This window comes from Maniola jurtina, chromosome 10, assembly GCF_905333055.1.
Source record: "Maniola jurtina chromosome 10, ilManJurt1.1, whole genome shotgun sequence".
Taxonomy (NCBI): Eukaryota; Metazoa; Arthropoda; class Insecta; order Lepidoptera; family Nymphalidae; genus Maniola; species Maniola jurtina.
In genome coordinates, this window is record NC_060038.1 from 11,552,220 (window position 1) to 11,578,960 (window position 26,741).

The 26,741-nt window shown below is 37.0% G+C and overlaps 1 protein-coding gene across 3 annotated transcripts in view; it reads left to right on the forward strand.

Annotated features, from left to right (window-relative positions):
- Window positions 1-692: 692 nt before the first annotated feature.
- Window positions 693-26,741, forward strand: part of LOC123869139 (tyrosine-protein kinase Fer) — a 59,501-nt gene continuing 33,452 nt past the window's right edge. Inside the window, exons 1-2 of one of the 3 annotated variants that reach the window (XM_045911887.1) lie at window positions 693-1,241; window positions 2,669-2,859. In XM_045911887.1, coding sequence (XP_045767843.1) covers window positions 1,046-1,241; window positions 2,669-2,859 — 387 coding nt within the window. In that variant the 5' untranslated portion in view covers window positions 693-1,045. The remainder of the gene's footprint in view (window positions 1,242-2,668; window positions 2,860-26,741) is intronic. The other 2 variants (XM_045911888.1, XM_045911889.1) reach the window with 2 other exon arrangements.

Consider the following 26,741-nt stretch of genomic DNA (forward strand, 5'->3'; position numbering starts at 1 on the left):
TTTGTCTGTTATCTTTCACAGCCCATCTGCTGCTGACGAAATTGGGTACAGACTCTTGCATCTCGGAGGCGGACATACCTACCTTACCTAATATCTAGGCACTTAGGCAGGTAACTTTTCCCAGGAAATCAAAGATGGAAACATAATGATTATTGAAATCCATGCGACTTCGTTCGCGTGGATAATTTTTTATTAAATTCTTGTAGGAACTCTTTGATCTTCCGGGACAAAACTATAGTGGATATGTCCTTCCCAGGTATGCAAGCTATAGATTATCTTTGTACCTTTCGTCAAAAAAGGTCTTGGGAAAGCTAGCTAGCAGACAGGAAAGACAGACACTCGCGTTTGTAATAACCATAAAAGAAAAAAATCCATTTTATCCACTTTTTATAATTAACTATCGACCTGACCTAAGTAACTGCCAATTTTACTAATTACTTAATCATTTTATTTCATAGATTCTCGAGATCTATAGAATCGAGATCTATAAATCAATAAATAATTCAATGTGCAAAATACGAGATGCGTTTCCAAATGGATCAACAAAAGCGTCTCGAGTCTCGACCCATAGCATCGGCCGCTTCGCAGACTGGTTCGATCTCTTTCATGTAATAAACTGGACATAAAATTGTGAGGAGGATACTAAAAAACTTGTTCCGTATTCTGGAGTAGCCAGTGTCTGAATCCTTGTGACCGCGGGCGGGTGACTGGGCCAGGCGCGGACACGCTCTTCGTAGTTCGTGTGTTGCGATAGATGGCTCATTGGCTCATGCATTCACGTCGTGCGCCGTTACCGAACGGACGTCTCCCGTCTATCGCCGTTCGCCTCGATTGGTCGAGTTAGTTTTTGTTGACCGTTTTGTCGAGTTTCGCTCGGAAAAAGCTTCGTTCGTGCTGTACGTTTATATAGTCGAATTTGTGTTGGACATAGTTTCGATTGTGACGTAAAAGCTGGTCGGTGCAGTGATAACGGGGAGTGATGTGATTTGTGTTGTGTTTACGTTGCGATGTGCGTGCTAGTGTAGGAGGCAGGAGGCTCTAGATCATGGGGTATGCGTCTAACGGTGCGGGGCGGGCTGCGCACGAGGCGCTCCTGGCGCGACAGGACGCGGAACTGCGTCTCATGGAGACCATGAAGCGAAGCCTTCAGGCTAAGATGAAAAGCGACAGAGAATATGCGCTTGCGCTGTCCGCCGCCGCGACGCAAGGACAAAAGATGGACAAATGCGAGGAATTGAACGGTACGACATATGGAAAGCTTAATTCAAATTCAATTCTTGTTTACAGTTCATTTATCTACATAACTTTCTCCCGAGAGTTCGGACACAATTTATGTGACAATTTCACTTTGCCAACGTTTGCGTGCGGCCATTAGCTTAAAAACGATACAAAAAAACGTACCCTCATAAAATAACCGCCATAAAACCGTTACCGTTACGTTTGAAACTTTGAAATCTACTCGTGGGATTTGAATGTCAAACAAAACAGAGATTGAATTCTTCTACATAACTAAGAACAATCCAATAATAGAAACCGTTAATGGTCATAAACACCAATAAAATAATAAGAATGACTTCTAGTGACGCAATAATCTCGTAGAACTTGTTTTGTTAATATGGGCATTGAGTAGGTACCTATTGTCGAATAAATAAGTTTGCATTTAATAGAGGTGCCTACCAATTGCTAATTTGGTTGTCAATAACAGAACTAACTAGTAAGGAAATAATTAGTATGTATGGTTACTTCAAATTCATTACAGTTCTTATTCTTAACCACCTGTAACGTATGACTTTTTCATCAAGACAGATTGAAAGACGAACTTTAAAAACTAATGTCATTTGCGTTTATCAGTTTCAATTAAAAACAACTGATTGATTTATTTAGAAGTCAAGATATTATTATATATACGGTCTAGATTTGAGTTTGATCACAAAAAAAAAAAAACAACGGGAAGTACCCTATAGGTTTTCTCGACAGAAGCGACAGACGGACGGACAGACAGACAGACAGACAGACAACAAAGTGATCCTATAAGGGTTCCGTTTTTCCTTTTGAGGTACGGAACCCTAAGAAGAACTGACGGAACTTAAGGAAATAGGTATTCTTACAGTAGCTTCTCAATATATTTACGCTAATATAATTTTTGTACGACAAAACATTCATAGTTACAAAAAAATCGGTGATTTCCACGACCGGCAAACTAGAAACCGTAATAGGCTCGCATATCCTACGCTCCGCCTCAGGAAAGTGGGAAAATCGTTTGTGGGAATGAGTGTAATATTTTATAATAAAATTCCACAATCAATTTTAGACTTGCCTTTACACAAGTTTAAAAAATCTATTAAAAGTATGCTCCTGGAAAAAGCTTATTATACAATCGAAGATTATGTAAATGACAAAAAAGCTTGGATTTGATTCGCTCCAGCAATATACGGCGCTGCAATTGCTTGTATACAGTATGGCATATTATTGTAAATTGTACATTTGAAAAGAGCAACCGCCGAGTTTCTTGCTGGTTCTTCTCGGTAGGAACAGCATTCCGAACCAGTGGTAGATTATTTTGACGATTCAAAAGCACTTGTAAAAGTTTAATTGAATAAAAATAATTTGAATTTGAATTTGAATTTGAATTTGAAAAGTGACGATAAAGATTCTCCTTGTTTCACAGGATCAGTGATAGCCGCAGCATGGAGGACAATGACTGAAGAGTGGGAGAACACAAGCCGTTTGATCAAAGCAAATGCCGAAGCCTTGGAGTCAAGAGCTTTGGACCGCCTGATCACGCTCATGACGGAACGGCGGAAGGCGCGCAAGGTCTACCAGGAGGATCACACGAAGATATCTTCGCAGTTCACACAGGTAGGTCATGTCATTTTCAGAAAGTTAGACAGGCAAGTTAAGGTAGTGTGACGTCACACGCTGGAGTGGAGCTTGCAAGTGCAACTTTAAAGTAGGTAAAGTTATCGGCAATTAAATAGTTTAGTAACTATTGTTCTACGCGCTCGTGTACTGTGTACGGATGTAGCACTTACACTAATGCAGACGGCGGACGCGACCGCGTGGCTGATGTGCTCCTCTCCCCCATACGTTGCGCCCCACTGACGCCTAAAAATGCTATTGCGACGCTTTTTGTGGTTGAGTTTAGAGACAACTATTTGTTTGGCGCGGACTATATCATAACATTTTAATTTGAGATATATTTAAAAGATTCTTTCATATTTTCGCTATATTTTACCACGTATTTCATAATAAAATAAAAAAGCAGTCAAGAACGAGTCGCACTCGCACACGAAGGGTTCCGTACCGTCGCGCGTCGTACAAAAAGGTAACGTCTTTTTAATTTTCATGGCGGCCAGTCGGACATTTTTATTATTTGTTGCTATAGCGGCAATAGAAATATGTACATATTTTGTGAAAATTTCAACTCTCTATTATGGTTCACGAGATACAGCCCACTGACAGATAGACGGACCGAGACGGACGGACGGTTGGACAGTGGGCTTCGTTAGTACCCTTCAGGTATGGATCCCTAAACAGGAAAACTTATCTATTACCAAATGCAACTAGGTATCTACGCAAATATTTAGTTCTGTGTACCTACGTATATAATTAGCGTCATATCGTGGCTGTAGTGGGCTTATCACAGCCGCGCTATCAGCGTGTCCGATCACGTTCCGCTGTCGATAACGACGCTCACTGCTGACTCATTAGTAGGTATACTCAGCAATTATGCAGACCGAATCTAGTGGTCAGTCACTCTATCCATACTATACTATTAATATTATTAATGTGAAAGTGTGTCTGTCTGTCTATCTGTCTGCTACGTTTTCACGGCCCAACCACTGAGCCGATTTAAATGAATACGGTATTTAAAAAAACCGAAATCCACGCGGGTGAAGCCGTGGGCATCCTCTAGTGGATAATAAAACTAGCTGATACCTGCAACTTGGTTCGGGTGGATTTAGGTTTTTAAAATCCTGTAAGAAGTCATCGATTTTCCGGAATAAAATGTAGCCTATGTCTCTCTTCAGATCTTTAACTATACATATTTACATACCCATACAAAAATTCATGTTGATTCATTGCTCCGTTGCGACGTGATTGAAGGACAAACCAACAAGCAAACACACTTTCGCATTTATAAAATGGGTAGTGAGGTAGTTATGGGTAGTGACAAAAATGGCTGATACTTGCAACTTGGTTCACGTGGAGTTAGGTTTTTAAAAATCCCGTGGGAAGTCTTAGATTTTCCGGGATAAAAAGTAACTTATGTCACGTCACTCTCCAGGTTACTATAATATAGGTTGGCTGTATGGAACAACTCTAAATCGAATTTCGTCTTTCATAGCTCGTACCTACTAAGGGTATTTTATTTTACCTTTTAGCCTGTGCAGTGTTTAGATTTTAGACTTGAGTTTAAGCGGATATGGTTTAACAGTTCTAATTCCCACAATTCGTAGACTGTTATGTCGTAAATAAATAATTCCCAACCGTTGGTAAATTACGTGTATTTAATATCATATTTCGTCACGATTAATCAATAAACTTTTAAGTTAGTTAGTAAAACCATTAAAGCCTAAGCGTTTTCCGTTATCGACCGGTTTAGCACGTTTCCTAGTTTAGTTCAGTCATCCGCTTCCTATCGGCGATCTACTCTTGTTACTCGGTACTTGTAATTAGGTCTTAGAATGGTGCAAGAAAGAACCGTGTCAGGGTCACAGGGCGACTGTTAGCTTTTCCTATCTCGTTCATGTCGGATACTACAAATAACTGACTGTATCTAAGACCTATTACGCACGGTCGACTAGTCACGGGCGACTCAATCGACAGCGACCGAGAATCTGTAATTTATATTAATTATAGATTCCGGTCGTCGTCGACTGAGTCGTCGAGCGAGTAGCCGACCGTACGTAATGGATCTTAGCTGATCACAATGCTGGGGTTTGTAGAAGAAGCTGAGTAACCGACGTAGCTCACGGACGTATCCCTCATAATAATGATTGTGAATACGATCAATGTGTTAGCTCAGTATTCCGGCTCGTTCTTCTTTGGAAGCAGGAATGACGATGGGCGGGTTATCTAGGGTTCTACGTAATGTGGAGTTCTGTAGAAGAACCAGAGTCTACTATTACTCTGGTTTTTTCCGGAAACTGAAATGGCAATAGAGTAAACAGGTCACGTAACATAGGTAGCACACGTCATATAATGTGAACAACGAGTTATCTCTTGAAGAACTCGGCAATAGCGCCAATAGCCGTGAAATACCTAGTTGTTTCGTCATTTTCAGGCATGGTAAAAAATATTCCTACCATGACTATTGCTTTTAAGCAACGACAATCTTATTTCCTGCATATTAAAGCGCATGTTATTTTTAATTAAACCTCATGCAGATAAAATTTCACGCTCGTTTAAATCACATTTTCATAGGTATAATCTGTTCCGAGTGCTAAATCTCAATATTTTGGATCACAAAAGGCCACCTAGATCTGTAGCGCTGGGCACGTTGCCAATTTTTTCACCGACATGTAAATAAAACAAGCAAGATTCGCGTGCGACAAACCGGCCAACCGCTAGCATCTGTTCGGAATTATAACTGGAGTATGAAATTGGGATGGTGCCCTAATATTTATTTTGGAATATCTCTGATAGTTATTACAAGCCGACTTGCATAATATTTAGGTTTCATTGCATTGATTTATATCGATTTATATCTCTCCGAGTCTCTGTGGTGATTGAAATTATATCGGTACCTACCTTAAAAACGATCGTGGTCTTGGTAAGAGCCCTGCCTCTAACATTTCGATTGATTCCACTGAAGTGCATGCCAAACCAATGGTAAATTCATGTGACGATTCGAAAGCACTTAAAATTTTAATAAAAGAAAACGTTTCTATTTGTATTGGATTGTTATTTTTTTTGAATGTTCCTTAAAGCGTCGTTACCTCCAGATATTATAACTGTTCATCAATAAAATATTTAATTTAAAAATCTATGTAGGTATAAGATTGGTATAATATTAGTTTATTCGCTCTACATTAATAAAATCTTAGTCACTGCTTCAGCCTCTTCAGTCAATTAAAGTATTAAGCACTAGGTAATTATTATTTTCCGTTTAGTGACGCAAAAACTGATAAGATCAAGTATGGTAACAAAGCAATAAGTATTTAGTTCACTTTAACAATACGGAAAAACAATCGCAAGAATTACCCAGATATTTGTCACCTAAACCATTCGATATAGTAAAGGATGTATTGATTGTGAAGTACCTATTCGAGGCTGACTGTCCTTGCCTTGGCATTTACTTGGATACGCAATTGTGCACTAACAATAGCATGCCAATCGCTATAGGCCATAATAAGACATCAGTGTTTTCAGCAGTTAAAGGTTTTATTGAGCCTTGTATTTGTCTACCAATTTGTCTTCTCCTTCTTTATCATCATATGTGACATGTGCTTTTTAAGATTATTTATTGTCAATAGTTTTCATAATTCTGAAGTAAAGAAAATTCACATCGTTTTCATCATCATTTCAGTCTAAGGACGTCCACTGGCTGGCTGGCTGGACCTGGCTCTCAGCCTTGCTCATCCAATAATTTTTCGCCACCCTCTTTATAATGTCAGTCCATCTTGCTGAAGAGCTCTCCACACTACGCTTGTACTTGTTTGCGATTTGGCATAGTATGTTTTCCCTACTTACTTGTCTGTTTTCCGGCTTCACCGACGATCTAATTAGAAAAAAAAGCCGTAAAGAAAATCATTTAGTTCAAACTTCAAAAGCTCCTATACTGGACTATTGGTTTGGTGAGCAAACAGTAATAAACAAAGCAGAGCACATAATCCTTTCTTTGCATGAGATCTCACCTCTCATTCATATGTACCGCAGAAACAATGATTCAGAGAAGGAGATAAAATGGGTAATTTTGTAAGTTCTAAGTGAGTCGCGTAAAGTCTTCGGTCTGTATCGGGATTGGTCGCGCGGCACCTGTCACCGTTCATTGGCCCTGCGCCCGCGACGGCTCGTGCAGCGTAGATTTCTTCTGTAGAAATCTTTTTATTATTACCATTATATTCAATATTTTTAATATCCGTTTCCGTACTATTGAATTTCTCTTCTATCGGCACTTCTTGTAAATAGGAATCGGTGCCACTCACAGATTTAGCCATGGCATCCATGAGGATTTTCCTTCTTCGCAAAACATACCTGGAAAATGCAATTTTTGAAAAAATTAATGAATAAATGAATATAAATTAGTTTTTTTATTTGCCACAAAATTATTACAGAAAATGCACACAAAGCAAAACAAAAATATAGGTGTCCTGTTCCCACGAAATTTTTAAAAAACTAATTCCACTTGGAGGAGTTGTGGGCACTAGCCTATGGCATTAGCACTATATTAGTAGAAGATATTCCAAATTTTTTGATCTCACTGGACCTGTCCAATCATCTATTCTGTCAAGAAGTTGTTTGGCCAGAATTTAAACATCGAAACATGCACCGAAAGTTTAAAATAGTGCCAATACAATTTCGATGTGTCAATCGCATCTATGGCATAGTGAGCTCCGTCGCTCGGTCTGATTGGACCGGATCTGACCCAGATGTTGTTCTACTGCTTGACGCGGATTGAAAATCGAGAATCCCGTTCGTGTCTGTGTTACCGAGTGAATAAAATGCAGGAACTAGGCCAAAAGAATCGCGAACAACGCGGTGTCTACTTGGCTCTTTGCATCTGTTAATAATACTGACCCAGTTTAATCTAAACGGTGGGTGGTAGAACTGATCTATTGAATGGTATACTCGTACATTGCTTTCGTTTTGTTTTGGACTCCAAATTACGAGTATACATTCGATGCAAGATTATCAAAGTATGTGGTAATATGAATTTTTAAATATTAACTTTATAACTGCCTCTTTTGTAAGGACTGTCATGGCCGTAAGGTTTTCAGTTAACTTGCTCTGCCTAAAAGAGCTATGTTTCTAGTTTCTCTACGTGATTAAACCAAAAATGAGGAGATCCGTAGGAGGACAGGAGTATCCAACATAGCTAAATGGATTGCGAAGCTGAAGTGGCAATAGGCAATTAAGCAGGGCAAGGGGGCACATCGTTCAAAAAACTGGTAGACGTTGAGGTCCCAAGATGCTAGATGATGATTAGATTCTTGTACTTATTCAATACAATCCATTAATCTGCATGCATCCACCTAGCAGACCCATAGACCTAGACGTAATAGACGAAGTGCATGAACAAAGTCATCCATTGTCCTCATCCACCATTTGTTTTATTACCTCTGAGTAAATTGAAAATGTAAAACAAATCAGAAATGAAATTTTGATTTTATCATTATTTTATGATTTTTATGTGTTTCAATTTTCAAGCATGTAATTTTGTGGCACATTTCAGTATGGGCGAACTCACGTGTGTTGTGGTTTTAGGGTTCCGTACCCAAAAGGTCAAAACGGAACCCTGGTCTGTCTGTCTGTCTGTCCGCGTGTCACAAGTCTCTAGCTCGACTAGTTAATTGTGTTACAAACCTGAAATTTTGGTATTTGGTGTAGATTGTTGACCCAAAAACAAATATTGAATTAGAAATTCAATTACACAATTTTTTTATTTTTCATACATGAAAAAGAAGCCGATTTTTTTTCTTACTCTAGCATGTGTGGTGTCATTATCTATAGCTCATTAAGTGGAGTACGAATATGGTGTTATAATTATCTTGCACGATGGCACGGAACCTTTCGTGTGAGTCGACTCGCACTTGACCGGTTTTTTACCAGCGCATTTCGAGTCATAAAACATAAGCTGCCGTGACGAACGTATAACAAAACGCTTCAAACGTTTAATTCAATTAGGTACTCCAAAATATCGTAACTAAACACCATGGGAATCGACTGTTCGTCGGTAAAATTGTTAAGCTTAAGCATTAGTTGGGTACTTAATCTTTGTTGTTGAATATAAGTTTAATCTCTTGCAAATGAAGGAAATCTTTTAAAGAAATCTTTTTTCAATAGTAACCATGGCAATATTAAAAAATAACTGTATAGAGACTACTGTGTAAAAACTACTGTTAGTAGAACAAGAAGAAAATTAGTAAACATCTTAGTAGGTATCCGAACAAATAGCTCGACAACATAACATGTCCTATAACCAATTGTTGCGTAATCCTCAAATCATCTCATTATTAGTCTATTTCGAGAAAGTGAAATTCGCAGCGAATAGGTGAAAGCGCCTCTCCAACGGTTATCTAAATTCGATAACCGAGTACAAGCAGGTATTATGAAGACTCCATAATTTTGCACATTGGACTTTGTAAGCAAAATAAAGACAGATGAGTAATACTAATCGCACATTACATAGAAACCACCCAGGCTGCAAGAATCGCACGTACTAAATGCACCTGATCATTTGGCACTGAAAACTCAAATGACACGCGCTGAATAATGTCTACAATGTCTATAAAAGCTGTTTTACGCGAACAGAAACGTAGCAAGTATATAGCAAGAATTGTCGGTAGACTATCTTACTGTAATATTCTTTCTATAATACGTTGTTATCTCGGCGTAAAATAGACTGCTAGTATTGATGTTTGGTTTGCAGCATGGCACATTGGCATATGATGCTACCACAGATAATATCCTCATCTGTGGTTGCTACGGTATAATGTTTTACAATTTTACAGCCTTTAGGAAAAAATACACGCATGATCATAACTCATTTCCGAATTTCAGCAAGCTCTGAACTATTGAGAAAGTAAATTAGAGATTTATTTTTAATATTGGTTGTCAAATCGGAAATAGAATAAATGTCAATAGATTTAACGTCATGAATTATGTGGGCATTATCCCTGCAGCATCAGGATTCAGGAGTAGGTCTTAAAGTAATTCGTATTTTCATGGGAACGAGATTCATGTGCGACGATCCATAAGAATCTGTCATTAAAAGTAATTTCACGTTTGAAATAATCTTATGAAAGTGAAACTATACTTTAAAACTGTTTATAAAATGCATTGGTTGTTAGCGGTCCCTCTCATAATGTGCGATCGTCTTTAAGATCGTGACTTTTGTGGACAATAGAGTTGCTCATGCCACGAAGTGCTTTTTATCTACAATTCTAGTCATTCTAGTCCCTGACTCAATAAGTGACCATTTGTTCAGAGCTGGTACTGCTGGTAGGGTTTATCATTGGAATTTCCATTTCCTTTTACCGATAAATAATAATGTTATGTGTTGTATGTTTGTATGACTTTATCATTTAATCGGTTCACTTTTAGTTCTTAGAGTTCTAGTCTTTTGCCTATTATTGATAGACTGTATTATTATGACGTCATAACAAATCCAACATGGCGGACATGACAGACATGACAGATACGTCAAGACAAAGTAAAATTACGGAAATTTAGATGGTGTTTATATATTAAATCAAAGATGAAACGTTTTATTTTGTAGAACCGGTTGTTAACCGGTCAACCAGTACCAGGTTTCCTTCGACCGGCAGGCTGCTATTGAAACGCCACTTGTGTAGCGTTTCCCTCCTCTCTTCGAAAAATATGACCTGACCCATCACCATCGCCTTGTACACCGTGAGCTGATGGCGTATTTTCCACAAGTCTTCATTCCTCATCGTGTTAGGCCAGAAAATGCGGAGAACAATCTGAAGCACTTTGTTCTTGTAATATAATAAATTGAGTGCATGACTGTCCAAGAGGCCATTTTGTTCGAAGCTTATGTTATCTTTGGAATTTCCTTATAGATAATACTATCTGTCGTAAGTTTGTATGACTGTATGCATGCAAATGCCAAGGTCAGTGGGTGGCTACTTTCTGTTGGCATAACAAGAAAATTCGTTTATTTTGTTTGGGTATCGTTCTTTTGTTATGCATAATTATTAAATCTGAATTAATAAAAAGAAAAGTTGATTGACTGATTGACTGATCTATCACCTCACAGCTCAAACTACTGGTCGGATCGGGCTGAAAGGCACGTAGAAAGCTAATAGTACTTATCACGTAGACATCCGCTAAGAAAAGATTTTTGAAAATTAAATCCGTAAAGGGGTACAATAGGGGTTTGATATTTGTCTAGTCCACGCGAACTAGACAAATATCAGACTTTGACTAGGACGTTGATTCATTTACACTAGCCTATTGACCCTTGCCAATTTGTGTTGTTTTTCCCACGATTCATTGTTACGTTTTCATTCTGCACTTACTAACCTAACAGTATGGACGAATAAATACTCTAACAGGTAGTTGACGTTTCACAATAGGTCATTTACGTGCTGTTTCTTTTCAGAGAATTAAGGGCCATCACAAACACGATACCTTAGCATCGGCGATCGGCGATTTGATTGCTTTTTGGAAGTTCTACGCTGCGTTTGCACCTTAAGTCTTAACTGCGCATGATATTTGATTAGTATTGAAAGCTATTCAGTAAGGTTAGGTATGAATGATCATCTAAATCGATCAATGCAGCATCGAACCAATCGCTAAATGTGCAATATCATTGCTAGAAATTACCTACTATTTTCTAGTACCTATCTAGGTTACAATCGATGTTTACCATTAAAACTCAAATAATAAAAATTTTAATCATGTCAAAACCAAAATCTATTTATTTCAGGAGTCACCCATATAGGTACTTACATTAATCATGTCAATAAAAAACACACTTTGCTGGCACTGTTACTGCAACGTGTCTAAATGTGTCTAATTCAATAAAGTTGATTTATTAGTTGTAACTTAGTAAAAAAAAAAAATTAGTCTAAATATCCGAATAAGTACAAAAAAGTTTGACATAATATATCGATCGCAGTAATCAATTAGTGCAGTTTAAATTCGCTGAACGCCGATGCTACAAGTATTGTGTGTGCTTTGGCTCTAAATTGAAGTCTTGTCGTTTCAACTAGATCGGTAGACTAATTTATAGTTCGTTTTCTAATCGCCACTGTTGCAATTTACTTACTTACCTAAGTATTTCAGTTTGGTCGTCTTTGTACCTTGACCTCCATGAACTGCATAATGTCTTATTTATTTTTTGTCGAATCGAAAAGGCATTCAATTAATAGGTAAACCTATTATTTTTAATTTTTGTTTTATTATTTATTTATCTGTTATATTATTTAATTATAAATCGGATCAAGCGGGTCAAGCTGTTTTTATTAGCTATCAAGCTGTAGCCTCAACCCATCCCTCACTACTAAGAATGGGTCTCCTCTTAGATTGATAAGGGTTTTGGTTTAGACTAATAGTCCACCATACTGGCCATAAAGGTGAATTTGCAGACTTCGCACTTATTTTAAAACATTATTGAGAACTCATTCAAAGTAAACTAAACTTTTCCGGGATACAACGCCTATGTCAATGATAGGGACGCAAGCTACCTCGGTACCAAATTTCATACAAATTGGTTAAGCGGATGGGTTTTTAGGAATCCCGTGGGAACTCTTTGATTTTCCGGGATAAAAAGTAGCCTATGTCCGTCCCCGGGATATAAGCTAACCCTGTACCATATTTCGTCAAAATCGGTTAAATTCTTGGGCCGTAAAAAAGTAGCAGACAGACAGACAGACAAACACACTTTCGCATTTATAATATTAGTATGGATTCGCTTGAATATAGCTTATGAATATGGATGAATGTTTATGTGTGTCTTATTTATATGTATCTTTGGCTGCATAATGCATCTGTAACTTTGACTTCTGACACTGAAATTAGAAATCATCGTAATCAATGACCATCAGAATCTGAAAGTTCTATTTGCAATAATTTAATGAGAAATCTTGATTCTCTGATTTTAGAGAAAGCTAGTCTTGAATCTAAGAATGCAGTTTTCTGTGTGGTGAGCACGTAAATGATTGGTTCTTTATTTAAAATGTGACCTAATTAATTATGATTGCTGCAAATGTTATGTCGGTTATGCATACCTTTTATAATACTCATACTCATATTATTGCATATCTTTTATACCTACTAGTCATATTTAGGTACCTAAGTACTTATATGTAAGTCTCACATCACGTTTATTATATCAGATATAAAAATAGGCTCTTACGTTGTCATCCATATGTAATTCAATACTAATATGTTTATGACTTACGACGATGTTGTTATTATGGTCTAGTTTTTATGAAAATTAAAGAGTTAGAATCAGCACTGATTCCTATTGTATCTCTCAATATATAGGTGACAGGTCGAGATGGTAATCGGGGTATGAGGCGGGGGGACGCCCCGCACAGCCGTACTATCCCGCACCGGGTTAGCGCGGAGGCTGTGCGGGTGAGCGGGACGTCCCCACCTGATTGCCATCTCGGCCTGTCGCGTACTGCTATAGTCATTGGAGAATGAGAATTGGGAAAGTTTCTCCTACTCCTAGCACAAGCTTTACGCTTAGTTGGAGGGTAAAGGGAGTCATGATTAACATGGCTAATAAATAATCTTTAAAAAAATCTGTTGCGTTTATGCAGATGTAATTTGCAAACTGTAAGTAACTAAAACATTTAAAGCCCTGATTATTTATTTATTTATGAAGCCAGTACTTTATTTGTTTGTATTATTAATTGCATGAGCGCTGAAGCGATAAAATATAGTTAATTGGCGCAATACAGTTTACATTGAGAGACTGGCTCGCGGCCGAGCTTCTTGGAATATGGCGCACTGCTCTAAATAGTTCGTTGCACTGTCCTCTGGTCTCACTTCATGGTGTCATAATATCACAATTCACACTAATATTATAAAGGCGAAAGTTTGTATGTGTGTGTGTGTGTGTGTGTGTGTGTGTGTGTGTGTGTGTGTGTGTGTGTGTATGTTTGTTACTCCTTCACGCAAAAACTACTGGACGGATTGGACTGAAATTTAGAATGGAGATAGATTATACCCTGGATTAGCACATAGGCTACTTTTATCCCGGAAAATCAAAGAGTTCCCACGGGAATTTTAAAAAAACCTACATCCACGCGAACGAAGTCGCGGGTATCAGCTAGTCATCAATAATATGATAAAGAAACATATATTACAACAAATAATAATAAACAAATAGATAAATGAATTTTATTTCAGACAAATTAAAACGTTTACTTACTTTAAATTCTACATTTTCTATTTGTACCTAATAAATAATATGTTTAACTTTTAATAATACGTTGTAATTGATCCGGTATGCTTTTACGACATCATTTGTAACATAGTATAGGCACGTCAAAATCAATTAAGATGAAATGCTCGATTATAATTAGCAATCGATTAACTGTCGATTAATAACATAATACAATTTGTTGTAATCATCGATGGTTGTAATCAATCATATTGCGTAAGTTAAGACAGAACAGACACACTTTCGAATTCAAAATATTAGTAAGTTATTAGTATGTACATATATCTAATCAATAAATTGTAAACTTTGTAATTTGGAAAGAAATATAAATGAATATGAAATGTTAATGCCCGTATGCTCCTCCACAATGTGGCCAACATTCGTTAGTCAAGGTCAGACAATTACGTTATACAAGAATTCATTTATTGCACATGACGTATGAAAGAACAATTAAAACTGTGTTTATTTTGCATATAAACTCTATTAATGTTTATGCGTGTTTACATTTCATGTAAAACGATTGTTGGGAGTAGATGTAGAAATCAAAGACTTACAAGACTAACAGTGACAGATTAACGGTGTTACAAAAAATGAAACGTAAATGTGTGCGTGAAATAGAGTTGTTCTGACTTTAGCATTTGTATTATCGATAGTCTTACTGGCGAAATCATAGGACACTAATGAGTTAGTTTAACGAAGTGAAGTAAAAAGCATCTTATAATCTTAAAAAATCAAATACATTTCAAATACACAAATAGTAACAAAGCTAAAGCTAGGTAACAGATTATTATTTATTAATGAAATGACTTTAATATTTTATATAAATAATTTATTAATGAATTCTGAGATACTTATAGTTATTTTAACCCCTTATAACATTTTTTATTGATATTTCGATAGAAAACTATTAAAAGACGTTTTAAAAAAATCGTTTTTTTGAGAAATAGAGCAATTTTTGGGATTTTCATATAAATTACCGGAATTTGTTGGTTTTCCACCTTTATTTTTTTAAAGGGTGCAAGTAAATTTAATTTGATTAATTACAATAACACTCTGATATAATGTCTAAGTGACAAGTTAGTAAAAATAAATAGTATATATGGCGCTCAATTCATAGCTAATGACCTCCCCGATAAGCACTTAAATACAGTAATGTACGGGTTACCCTTAACCCTGTATATGAAATCTAAGTCACGCTAAATAAAATAAAAATTAGTGAAAATATTTATTTCGTTCTTTTCTTTTATTGGAAAGTACCTAGTGTTTTATATTGTATTTTACATACATCACATGAAACCTATCACATCAAACCTACCGGTAGACACGATTATCGACTATCGATACTTGTGACGTCATTACTTTGTCAATCCCTATCGTAAACAAACGTTTTTAAATTTTACACAAAATATCCAAAAATTCTTCATTTAGCAATGTAATTTGATGATAAGTCTTAAGGGAAACCTATCATCTAAGCTTCCAATAGCTATTTTGCCTAATTTTCAAACAACAAATGATGAAATAATGATTATAAACAATTAGTATAAATAATCAGTAATTACCTGTGAAACGTGTATTTACGCGGATTATAACGTCTTGTAACGTCACATTCGCTCACTGAACAAGACACCATGGTGGCAGGACATAGATTTTACGTTTTAATCGTAAAATTATTTAGTAAATGCAAAAAATCACCTCGACTTGGAACAGGCCGAACTCTTACGGACCGATACTCACGTAAACAATGACTTATTGGCATCTTGTTTCGCTATCTCGCTTTCGCTCGCGGCAGTGGGTCTTATCTGACTACCTCTCGCTCCAACGCTTTGTCAGTCTTTGAGCGAAGCGAAAATTGTATGTCTATGGTAGAAATACATGTAGACAAAAGAAGTGTCGTCGGTAGAAGAAAAAAGCCTTGACTTTAGGAACATCCCTGAGTGGATAATGGACATGAATAGCCAAATAGCGCACTTTTCAACTTTGATGAAATATTTTAGTACATGATAATTCAATGCTTTTAATTTATGTCCCGGCCACATTAACGGCCAACAATGCGATGTTCAACGGCGTTTCCCGTTAAACGTAGATGTAGCCAGGATCAACGTGCAACGGCATTCACAATGCCATTTGGCGTTAGACGATTTTAACTCCAGTTCAATTATTGCGACAGTTGATTATTGCGATAATTATGGCGTTGTTGGGCATTGAATTATAGTCAACCTATATTTAGTGAAGAGGCACTGCATGCTGTTCTTCATGCATCTCTTCTTTGGGTGCCTCTAAAGTCTAAACTCTGTCTGTTCTTCTCGAAATGAAGAGTTCCGAGTTCAGTACACTTGCGTTCCCGGTCCGATCGCAGAAGTTGCGTATTTAGACTAATAATGCCTCTTCTTCCAGCAGCAGCAATTTAACCATCATGAAGGGTCATAGGCATTGTAGTCTATTATATAGTAGGTATTCGTATCCTTAGTGCCTAAGCACTTTGCTCCAGATAATTATTGTATTATGATTGGCGTTTTTGACAAGTCACAGAACTTCGTAAACATATCTCTATATTCGTAAACCATCGTATACGGCGCACGCATAACAGAAAAACTGCTGGTCTGATTGAAACTTTCAAAAAGCTGGCAGAAAAAGGTAATTCTTGGCAATGAACTATAATATAGGTACCACTGATAGCAAGTACAATACAGTAAGTACGTAATGTCAAACGCCGTAAATCGTTTAGCACCTCAATAATCATAATCGCGTGGCACGGTCACATGAGTAGATATGTTATGCACTATCTCTGTGTCAGTGCTTTTGTGTAGCGTGTTTATAGAAAAAGGTCATAAAGTGCGACTGGTTTTTGATGCAACAGCTTTGCGGAATTGCTACTCGAATTCTGAGGCCGACCGTACATACAGTTCAATGCATGTTAGATACAAAGTTACGGTAGCCACGATTATCACGTAAGATGATATAATAAAATACCTAGTTTCAAATTGAATAGAGACGCGGAGCGTGGGAATGAGAAATTACGTCCATAGTAAAATGTGGGTTATTATGTTTCTTAGCTTCACGCATGGCTGTTAGCACTTGGCCCTTCATTTTATGCGATGGTCATTGAAACTTTGAGAGTTGACAAAGGGCGCAATTAGACGGTTCATTTAAATGAGTTGGTATTTATTTATTAGTTTCAGTGATAGGTGATGAATAATGAACAGCATTTTCCCTTGGGCAATTGTCTTAATAAATTCAATTAGACCCTCAATAGTTCAACGGTTAAAGAGTGGACTGAAATTCGAAAGGGCGGTGGTTCAAACTTCGAACCTTATACCCGTTGCACTATTGTCGTACCTTGTATTCCTAGTGAAGTACAAGCTTAACGCTTAGTGGAGGGGAAAGGGGAATATTAGTCATGATTAACATCACACTAATATTATAAAGGCGAAAGTTTGTATGTGTGTGTGTGTGTGTGTGTGTGTGTGTGTATATGTTTGTTACTCCTTCACGCAAAAACTACTGGACGGATTTGACTGTGGAATGGAGATAGATGATATCCTGGATTAGCACATAGGCTACTTTTTATCCAGGAAAATCAAAGAGTTCCCACGGGATTTCAAAAAACCTAAATCCACGCGGGCGAAGTCGCGGGCATCGGCTAGTGGCTAATATTCTTAAAAAAATATTTACGTAAATACCTAAGTACCTACTTAGTAAAATCTTTATATGGAACAATTTCAGTTGCACAAAATTTTATTAAGACTGAATGCATTTCAAGTATACGGCACAGAAACGGGCCTACACTGTAGTCAATAATAATATTATCTTCGCCACTTTCCATAGAAAGTTAAGAGTAAAATGAGCTATTAAATGTGTGTCTACTGTGGTATTAACGACCTTGTAAATTACTTGCTTATTACCATACTGATCAGTAGAGGTAAGTACCTCTCTCGATTTATTGAATGAAGCGGAAAATAGGTACCTACTTAACCTGCTGCTAAGTTTTTCTAATAGGTAAACTATAGCCAATTGACTAGGTTCCTCTAATACAACGATACGATATCTAATCGGCAATAGACTGATGACGTCGTAGATATATCTACTGTAAAACGTTAACCATTGCCAAGTTTTTTTTTGTATCTAGCTATTCCATATTCTGTACCTAGGCGAAGGCAATCTCTCGACCTCGAAACTTTTAAAAACTCAAATAGTATTTTATTGGTAGAGGCAATTCTGATCAATTTTGTAGATTTTGTTTATAGTTTTATCGTTGTTTCATGGTTTCCTCTTCTAATAAAAGTAAAGGTAAGGTAAATTCCTGGAAAGAATGTTGGATAGAGGTTTTGCTTTGTGGAGCAAACTTGTGCATTGTGGTCTACTTCTCCTGAGGATTCCGGAGTGAAACGTACGTTGAATATGTTTTTGAAAATGTGTATGGTAAGTGGTAGTGGTGCGTATTGCTTGCTTTTCCTGCTTCTGTAATCGTGGGTGGACGGGCGGTGTTACATATCGCATGCTGTACGCGTTGTACAATACAGATTAGTCTGTTTTAGCGGGTATTTTCCGTTGTGCGCTGGAAAGGAGTCGGTAGCAGTCATAGATATAATATGTATAGCAAGTACGGTCTACGACAATAGTGTAGGTAATAGGGATGGTGCCTACTACCTATAGTAAAATCAGAAACTTTTTATCAAACGTCAAAACGCTCGCTTATGCAAGCTTGAATGCAAAAACAGATTTGACGTCATAGGTGTGACGTACTTTTTAATTTAAAATAATTAAGCAAACTTAAAACTAACTGTTGACGTGGATTTTGCTTTAGTACTTAAATATTATTTAATAGTTATTAAATAGTTATTTAATAAATAGTTAATTTTGACTACTAGGCACCATCCCAGTTAGAGTGAAGGTAACTGGGATAACATTTGGTGTTTCGGAGCAGTAAATTGTATAGATACTGGGTTCGCGAGTCTAATTGCCGTGTCAAACGGGTGGGTCAATTGGCAATTTCCTTTGTGATTGTCTTCGCCTTAATTGCTAGTTTGAGAATCTGCTGAGCTCGTGATCCTACCGTGATGCTTGATGGAAGATAATTTGAATATCTATAAAATAATATTTGTTTTTAGGGTTCCATACACGAAGGGTGCCAACAGGACCCTATTACTAAGAAGCCGCTGTCCGTCCATCCATCTATCTGTCAGCGGGCTGTAATCTTGTGAACCATAATAGATAGAGACCCGAAATCTTCACAGAATAAGTGTACAACAACAAATACGAAACATTTTAAAATTACCGCCACGAAAATTATAAAAATTAAAAGTGGTATTTTTTGTATGACCTGTGCGAGTCGGACTTAACCAATTTTTTTTTCGAACTAATTTTCGTACATTTCTGTATTATTTTTTTATTAGGGTGTATTGCTCCAAACTGGCGACACACACCCCAAGACAGAAGATTCTTCCCATTTCTATTAATTACTTATTTATATTTCTGTGGTGTGTCTACCCATTTTTGAACTTTAAAAACTTATTATATTAAGAAGAAAGAAAATACCACCTCTTTTTTGGAAGTCGGTTAAAAGTAGCAATTAGCACAACATCCGCTGTGTATAATGCAAAAACTTTGTAGTGGAATGTGGAAAACGAGTGCGATCGTTCACTTTGTTTAATGATTGGTTTGCAAGAAGCGGTAAGTACCTACCTATGTCTGGGTACCTACCGACAGGTATGATGGGTATGTAAGGTTAAGGCTTTCCATTGTTTTCCCACCGCAAATCGATGGCTTTGACAGAGAAGCAACCGACTTTCAATGTAATTGATTTATATCTGACAGCATGTTCGGATTTCGAATACATAACGAATTACGATCAACAAGTTTTGGCAAAGGACCAACACGATACGTTAGGCCCCGCATACACCTGTAAGTTTAACTTACATAAAAAGCTTACATGATTAACTAACGACAAAACTAATTGCAATAGTTTTGTTGTCAATTACTTATGCAAGCTAGTTACGTGAGTAAAAGTTCCAGGTGTTATCGCGGCCTTATTGCTATAGAGATAGGGTTGCCATAACTTCCAAAAAAGCATATTCAACGCCGAAAGGCAGCGTTTCAATTAGGTATATCTACTTACCAACGGAACAAATCAAAAACTACACAGATCCTTATTTAAATACCTACTGATTGATAATTTTATTATTATTTCCCCACTAACTGATTCTTGCTAGGTACTTCGTCTGCGTGGATTACATTTTATATGGATCCCTTCGTAACTTTTGAAAATTAGTGTGGTTTATAATATATGTAGGTATAGATTTTAATGCGTTTGTGACTATAATATTATCATGGCTAATTTATACCAAAGCCTTGAAAATTGTTTTCGTTCTCACAACCATTTTATTATGTAAGAACGTGCTTAAGGAATAGTTTTACTGCTTGGTAATTAAATAATTGACGTCAATATTTTGACGGCCGAGTAAAATATTTTATTACTTAGCGCAAAATTATTTCAAAAACACACTCCATAATATTTATTGATTGGAATAGCAAACATTAGTTCCAGAGCTGGTGGTGATTTTGATGAGGTAGGCACTTAATGGATAAAAGCTGAAAATTCATTGTCGCATTCCTTGAAAATCTATAACTTATGCATCGCTAGCAGATCTAAAACTGAGAATTGATATAATATATGGAGAGTACCTTCCTTTGACTTTGTTTAGACCCTCGTTTCAGTTTCACATAAAAAATCCAACAATCTGAATCTGAGGTACAAAACAAGATTTCTCAGATTTAAGAAAAATTGCTATCAATGCGATAGTATAAATAAATTATCATTTATAACGATAATCACGTAGATGTGTTAAATTTTACTATCTAAAAGGTCGCTCATAAAGGTCAAAGGTCAGCAAACATTAAGATTAACATCAGGTTGAGTTTTATTAAACGGCTCTGCGAATTTTTTTCACACGACCATTTATCGCAAATCACCGACTAATATCCGATATTAAAATAATCAATCTATCTATAATGTGTCGATAGCGACGTTGATAACTGTCAAAATAGACCAAACAATCGTTGCTAAGCAACTTAACGACAAATTACAGATAGGATTGCTTATTATTTTTGATTTTATTGTAAGTAGATATTATATTTATTATCCAGTCGCTTCAATTACTTGCCAATTGGTAGTACAAGCTGTCAGCAGCTTTTATCAGCTACGCAGTACCAGCCTCTCAAATTTTTCCACCATCTTCCCTACTACCTTGCTCTGGTAGGTAACTAATTCTGATTTCTGGTAATCCGAAAAAAATGACAGCACCCGTCCAACCTAATATATTAATGAAAAGATGGGGTAATAAAAAATTGATTCGAGTTCTAAACGGCGCGGCGCGGCGCGTTCAAGCAAATGTGCCGGGACTTTATTTTGTTTGAGGCTTGGTAAAGAAACTAAAGAAAACAAAAACTCGCTTGGTTCTTTTCTCCTATTTGCCTCTGACCTCAGCTCTTATTGACAATGGTTGCCAGAATAAAATATGGCGCGCCGGTTAACGAAAAGCTCCGCTTGTGTGGTACTCCGTAACTTTCTCACGGTTCTTTAAAATTTTTTTTTTGAATATCGGAAATATGGCATTGGCATACATGGATTAATCCTATACAGGACTAGTGGTTAAAGGATATAGTTAGTCTATAGTAGGTGTAAATAAAATACAAATTTATTACAACTGTAACTTTTTAAAGTTTTCCTGTGAAGATAGCCAGTCACAGATCGTAACTACGTAGTAGGTACCTACCTTCTGTGTCGTAAAACTCACCGTAAGCTTTATGAGTTTCGCCCACACAGACACAGGGGTAATAATACGCTGTAGGTATGCATAGGATTCAAGGTATGTGAACTGTTAAATCTAGATTAAAATACAAAAAAAAAAAACCGTAGCCGCGCCGTACGGTGTACCTAAATGTAATATGCATCAAGTCAGCTCAAAGGTGATTGTAAAATCTTAAATGAATAAATCATTTTTAGCCTAAATGCCAACATATCTACAAGATCTAGGGTATGATAGATATCTATGTAAAGACTATGTAATTTGAAATTCACTGACAAATATCCCAAGAGGAAGTTTAATATGAAAAACACAACAAACACTTTTTTGTTTAATCCAAAACTTTCGCCCTCACAAGTCACAAGTGTAGAAGAGATTATAATGGACGATATTCCGTGTATTTGTGTGTCTTTGTTGTCCAGGCGGTTCAGTTTGTCATTGTAACCCATCATGTTGTTTTAGGGTTCCGTATCCGAAAATGCCCGTCCGTCCGTCTGTCCGTCAGCGGGCCGTATCTCGTAAACCGTAATAGGCAGCACAGAATGTGTCGTTAGTTCTATTGCCGCCATAACAACAAATAATAAAAATATCAAAAAGACCGCCATGAAAATTAAAAAGTATTATTTCCCGTTCGATGGAACAGAACCCTTCATGTGCGTCTCCAACGCCCACTTGACCGATTTTTTTTAATCACCTGTTTAATCAATATTTTCCTAAAATCGCAGCATCAATCATATCTGATACTAGGATATATCGCCTTTGTGAGAGGGAAATATTTTTTATGCGTGCGTGCGTGCGTGCGTGTGTGTGTACTGTGTACCTTGACTTAACAGATCGCTACTTTTATCCCGGAAAACAAAGAGTTCTCGCGTGCATACTGAATTAATATTTTTTAGAAAAGATGTATGTAGGAAGTAGATATAATACCTATCTAGTTTTGAGCAGCCAAAAACCGGTATTCAATAACTGTTTTTCAGTTAAGTACCTTCTTAAAATTCACAATTTACATAGGTAGGTAATTAGATTACGTTTCAAAACAAAGATCGGTAAGTACCTACTTACCTACCTATTATCCGTTCATACGCTACCCATTATCAACTTACGTATTGATGCAGTCAGAAGACGGTTGGTAATAAGCCGACGTGTAGAGGGCAGACACCAGACAATAGCCGAGCCTTCTCGGAACCGGTCTTGAGGCCAGCGCTCTGCCGAATTTCGCTCCGACCACCCAGACCCGGGCGCGGGCCGGTCCGGCGATACTTATCGCGCCTGTATTTATGGCTAGAAACACCATTTACCTCTACCGAATCCATAATTTATGCAAGACATCGTAATATTGAGGGGCCTTAATAATAATTAATATTTAAAACAGCCATAGCTGGGAATTGTATGGCTGCGATCTATGTGTTTTTCTTTGTTCTTTTGTCTAATACCGCTGATTACTTAAAATTACTGTGCTAGTAATAATAGGTAGGTCAAGAAAAAAATTGTAACAGGTTCTACGAAATCAACTTTCAACGGAAGAAAAATATTTAGTTAAAGAAAATCTGAATCGCAGAGCACAAATCAAACAATTTTCCCACTTTCAATCTCTATGACAGATCTTCGAATGACATTCGAAGATCTTTTCAACGGAACCTAGATTAGCCAACAAATTATATAAGCACATAGATAGAAAGTATGTATTGGGTATATACCCCCTTAAAGATTGAATTTTCAAAAAAATCTTTCTTAGCTGATGCCTACGTCATAATAGCTATCTGAATGCCATATAGCCCGATGCGTCCAGTGCAGTGATCTGAACTGTGCGTAGCTATAGATCAGTCAGTCAGTTAGTCATTTTTTGCTTTTACATAATATTTATAGATAATCGCGGTATAAGCTGAGTGAAGTTTCTACAAGGATAATACATATGTGCGAGCGAGAGGGAGTTTGCACCGCTAGTCGCTGGACCAATCACGCCCACTCCAGTTCAAAGGGTAGTGTTGTGCTGCTGTCTGATTTCATCGACTTTTTAGGTATATTGTCTGCGAAAAAGGCCTTTAATAAAACACATTACTTACACACATTTCTGTTATATGTACATTTGACGTGTATAATTTTTATTATTTTATTTAGGTCCTACAACTTTTATTAGGACCTAAAATATAAATAATGTACAGCATGTATACGATATGCGATATGATGCAACTGTTAGCAATCACGTGCCAAAAGAATAGAAATTGTATAGTGTTCCTCCATCGGCCATCCACCTAGTATAGACAGTCGGTGGTTCCTTGAAAACTGAAATAAAAATCGATTAGGTAGCTTGTACTTGTAGTAGGTAAGTAGGTTGATCGGAAGCTAATTAGTTATCACTAATCATTTATGCTTTTAAATCCAGGATAGATAGATAGATAGATAGAAACACTTTATTGCACACAAAAACACATGTAAAGGATAACAACACAGTAAGAAGAACAGAAAAAAACAATTGTGTGCAAAGGCGGCCTTATTGCTTGGAATAATCTAAAATTAATCCAAATTCAATTGGCCAGGAATGTCTGTAATCTGAAGTTATAACGTCACGGATCCCGTCGAGCTTTACGAAATCCGCCAGCTCATATCGATGGCTAGCTCTAACTAGAGCCTCAAGAGTTAGATTTTTACGATATTAATAAAAGTAGTTGTATTCTTAAGTTTAATACCATAGTGACATACACAGACAGATATTATAAGAGGTAGATTTCTCCGACATCGATGGTCTAATATATTTAAGTACATTATTCGGTACAAAAACTACACTATAAATCAAAATGCGATTTTTTTGTTTAAATCTTAACACGTTTTCTCGCGGGCATATCAAACAAACGTGTTTTAGCTACGGAGTATATCTTTATTATCTTTTATTATTTCGGTCCATGATGCTCTGGATGATAAATTAAAATAAGTGACTGACATCAAACTGATCGTAAATGAAACTGGTCTATTGATATCGCCTTGTCGCGGCCACATTTAACGATCATGACGCATCTACCGAAATGTATTGGCAATGATTCTCAATCAGCACACGCTTTCAACGTTGTAATACGTTGTTTGTTATCGTTACTACGATATTAAACGATTAAAAATCTGTAACTATACATAAAAGTGAATCTATATGTTATAAGTTGTAGGTCAAAGCTGTAAAGCCTGTAACACCTCTAATTAAGGCAATCCCCAGAAATGTCAGGAACTTTTAGTCCAACCCAAACTTGCTTATCAACTTTTTAGTCAATCTTTTTTGTTGTTCGGGTTCTCCAAGATAACCACCTAACTTCCTGAGAGAGAAATCGGTTATGTGAGATTTTTATTTTTTACCCACTATAACACCCACAGCGTATTTTGGAAAACTCCAAGATCTCTAAAGAATACATCGGTTCGGTGCCTCCCTTGCGCAAAGCCCATTGGGCTCAGCATTGCCATCATTTCAATTTTTAATCCATCACTGGCCCACTGGTCTCCTCTCATAATGAGAAGGGTTGGGTCATAATCCACTACGCTGGTTAAGTGAACCTTGAGCAATTAAATTTTTCCTTTAACGATTAAGGAAAGCGTCGTGAGGAAAATTGCTTGCCTGTGAGTTCTCCATTAGATTCGTCCCGAGAGAAGAGAAGAGCCTGTGCCGCGAAAATGTTTAGTCCAAACCCAAAGCCGTACCTAATTATTTTCCAATTGCCAGAAATTGTCAATTGCGGCCAATGCAGGCTATTTGTATCCGGTTCGATTATATTTTTTGCTAAACTATCCTATTATCATATTAAAATCTAGAAAGAAGTTGCTCACCCGTTCGATGCTATGCTAAGAGCTACATGTTTCAAATTAAAAAAAAAAAACATTTTACCTGTACAAAGCCACCTACTCAAATATAAATTAAACAGAAAGAAAACAAAAACCTAACGAGTTTAAACCTTGTAATAAACATGACACTAGCAGCCGATGCTTGTGACTCGTGTTTCAGCGTCGATAAATCCCGAGGCAATAAGCCCAGCTCTGACCACAGTTCATTGAGTAAACCTGTGTGGCTGTGTGGTGCGCCTGCGCCGGCGGGCGCGCACGACGCTGCGCGTGTGTGCGTCTGTGTGTCAGACACTTATTTGTTGTAAACACTCGTGATTACATTAACCACCACGACAAGTCGTTCAAAAAAAAAATTACATAATATTTTTTGAAAAAAAAAACACAAAATGTGTGCACTCACTGGATAGCATGGTGCACTCATCATATTATTATCAACACGGTGTTAAATTCGGCGAGTGAACTTTGGGGCCATATTTTGTTCCTGCTTATTCATCTTAAAAATGATAACATGTCTATGTCAGATGACTGTGGCAGAATTGTCGCTTCAATACCAGAAAGTAACGAGTAACGACATAAATAAGGTGTCGTTATATGAACATGATAAAAGTTATAAGTTCAGAGACCTTTTGACGAGACCAAGTTAAAGTACCTACCTAAAAGGTACCTATTTCTTTAAATATATAAAAGGAAAAGGTGACTGACTGACTGATCGATCAGCGCACAGCTCAAACTACTGGGTGGATCAGGCTGGGCATGTAGATAGCTATTATGAGGTAGAAATCCGCTGCGAAAGTATTTTATAAAATTCAACCCTTTAAGGGGGGTAAAATAGAGGTTTGAAATTTGGGTGGTCCTCATGGACGAAATCGTGAGCATAAGCTACTATCTATATTTACAAGAAAATCCAAGATTTGTCTAGATACTAATACAAAAACATCTAAAAGAGGAACTGTTAGAACTCATCTGCGACCAGAGCCCAAAAAAGCATTTTCAAGATTCAACGCCTTATTTGTGTCGTTTGGCGCTACTTTACT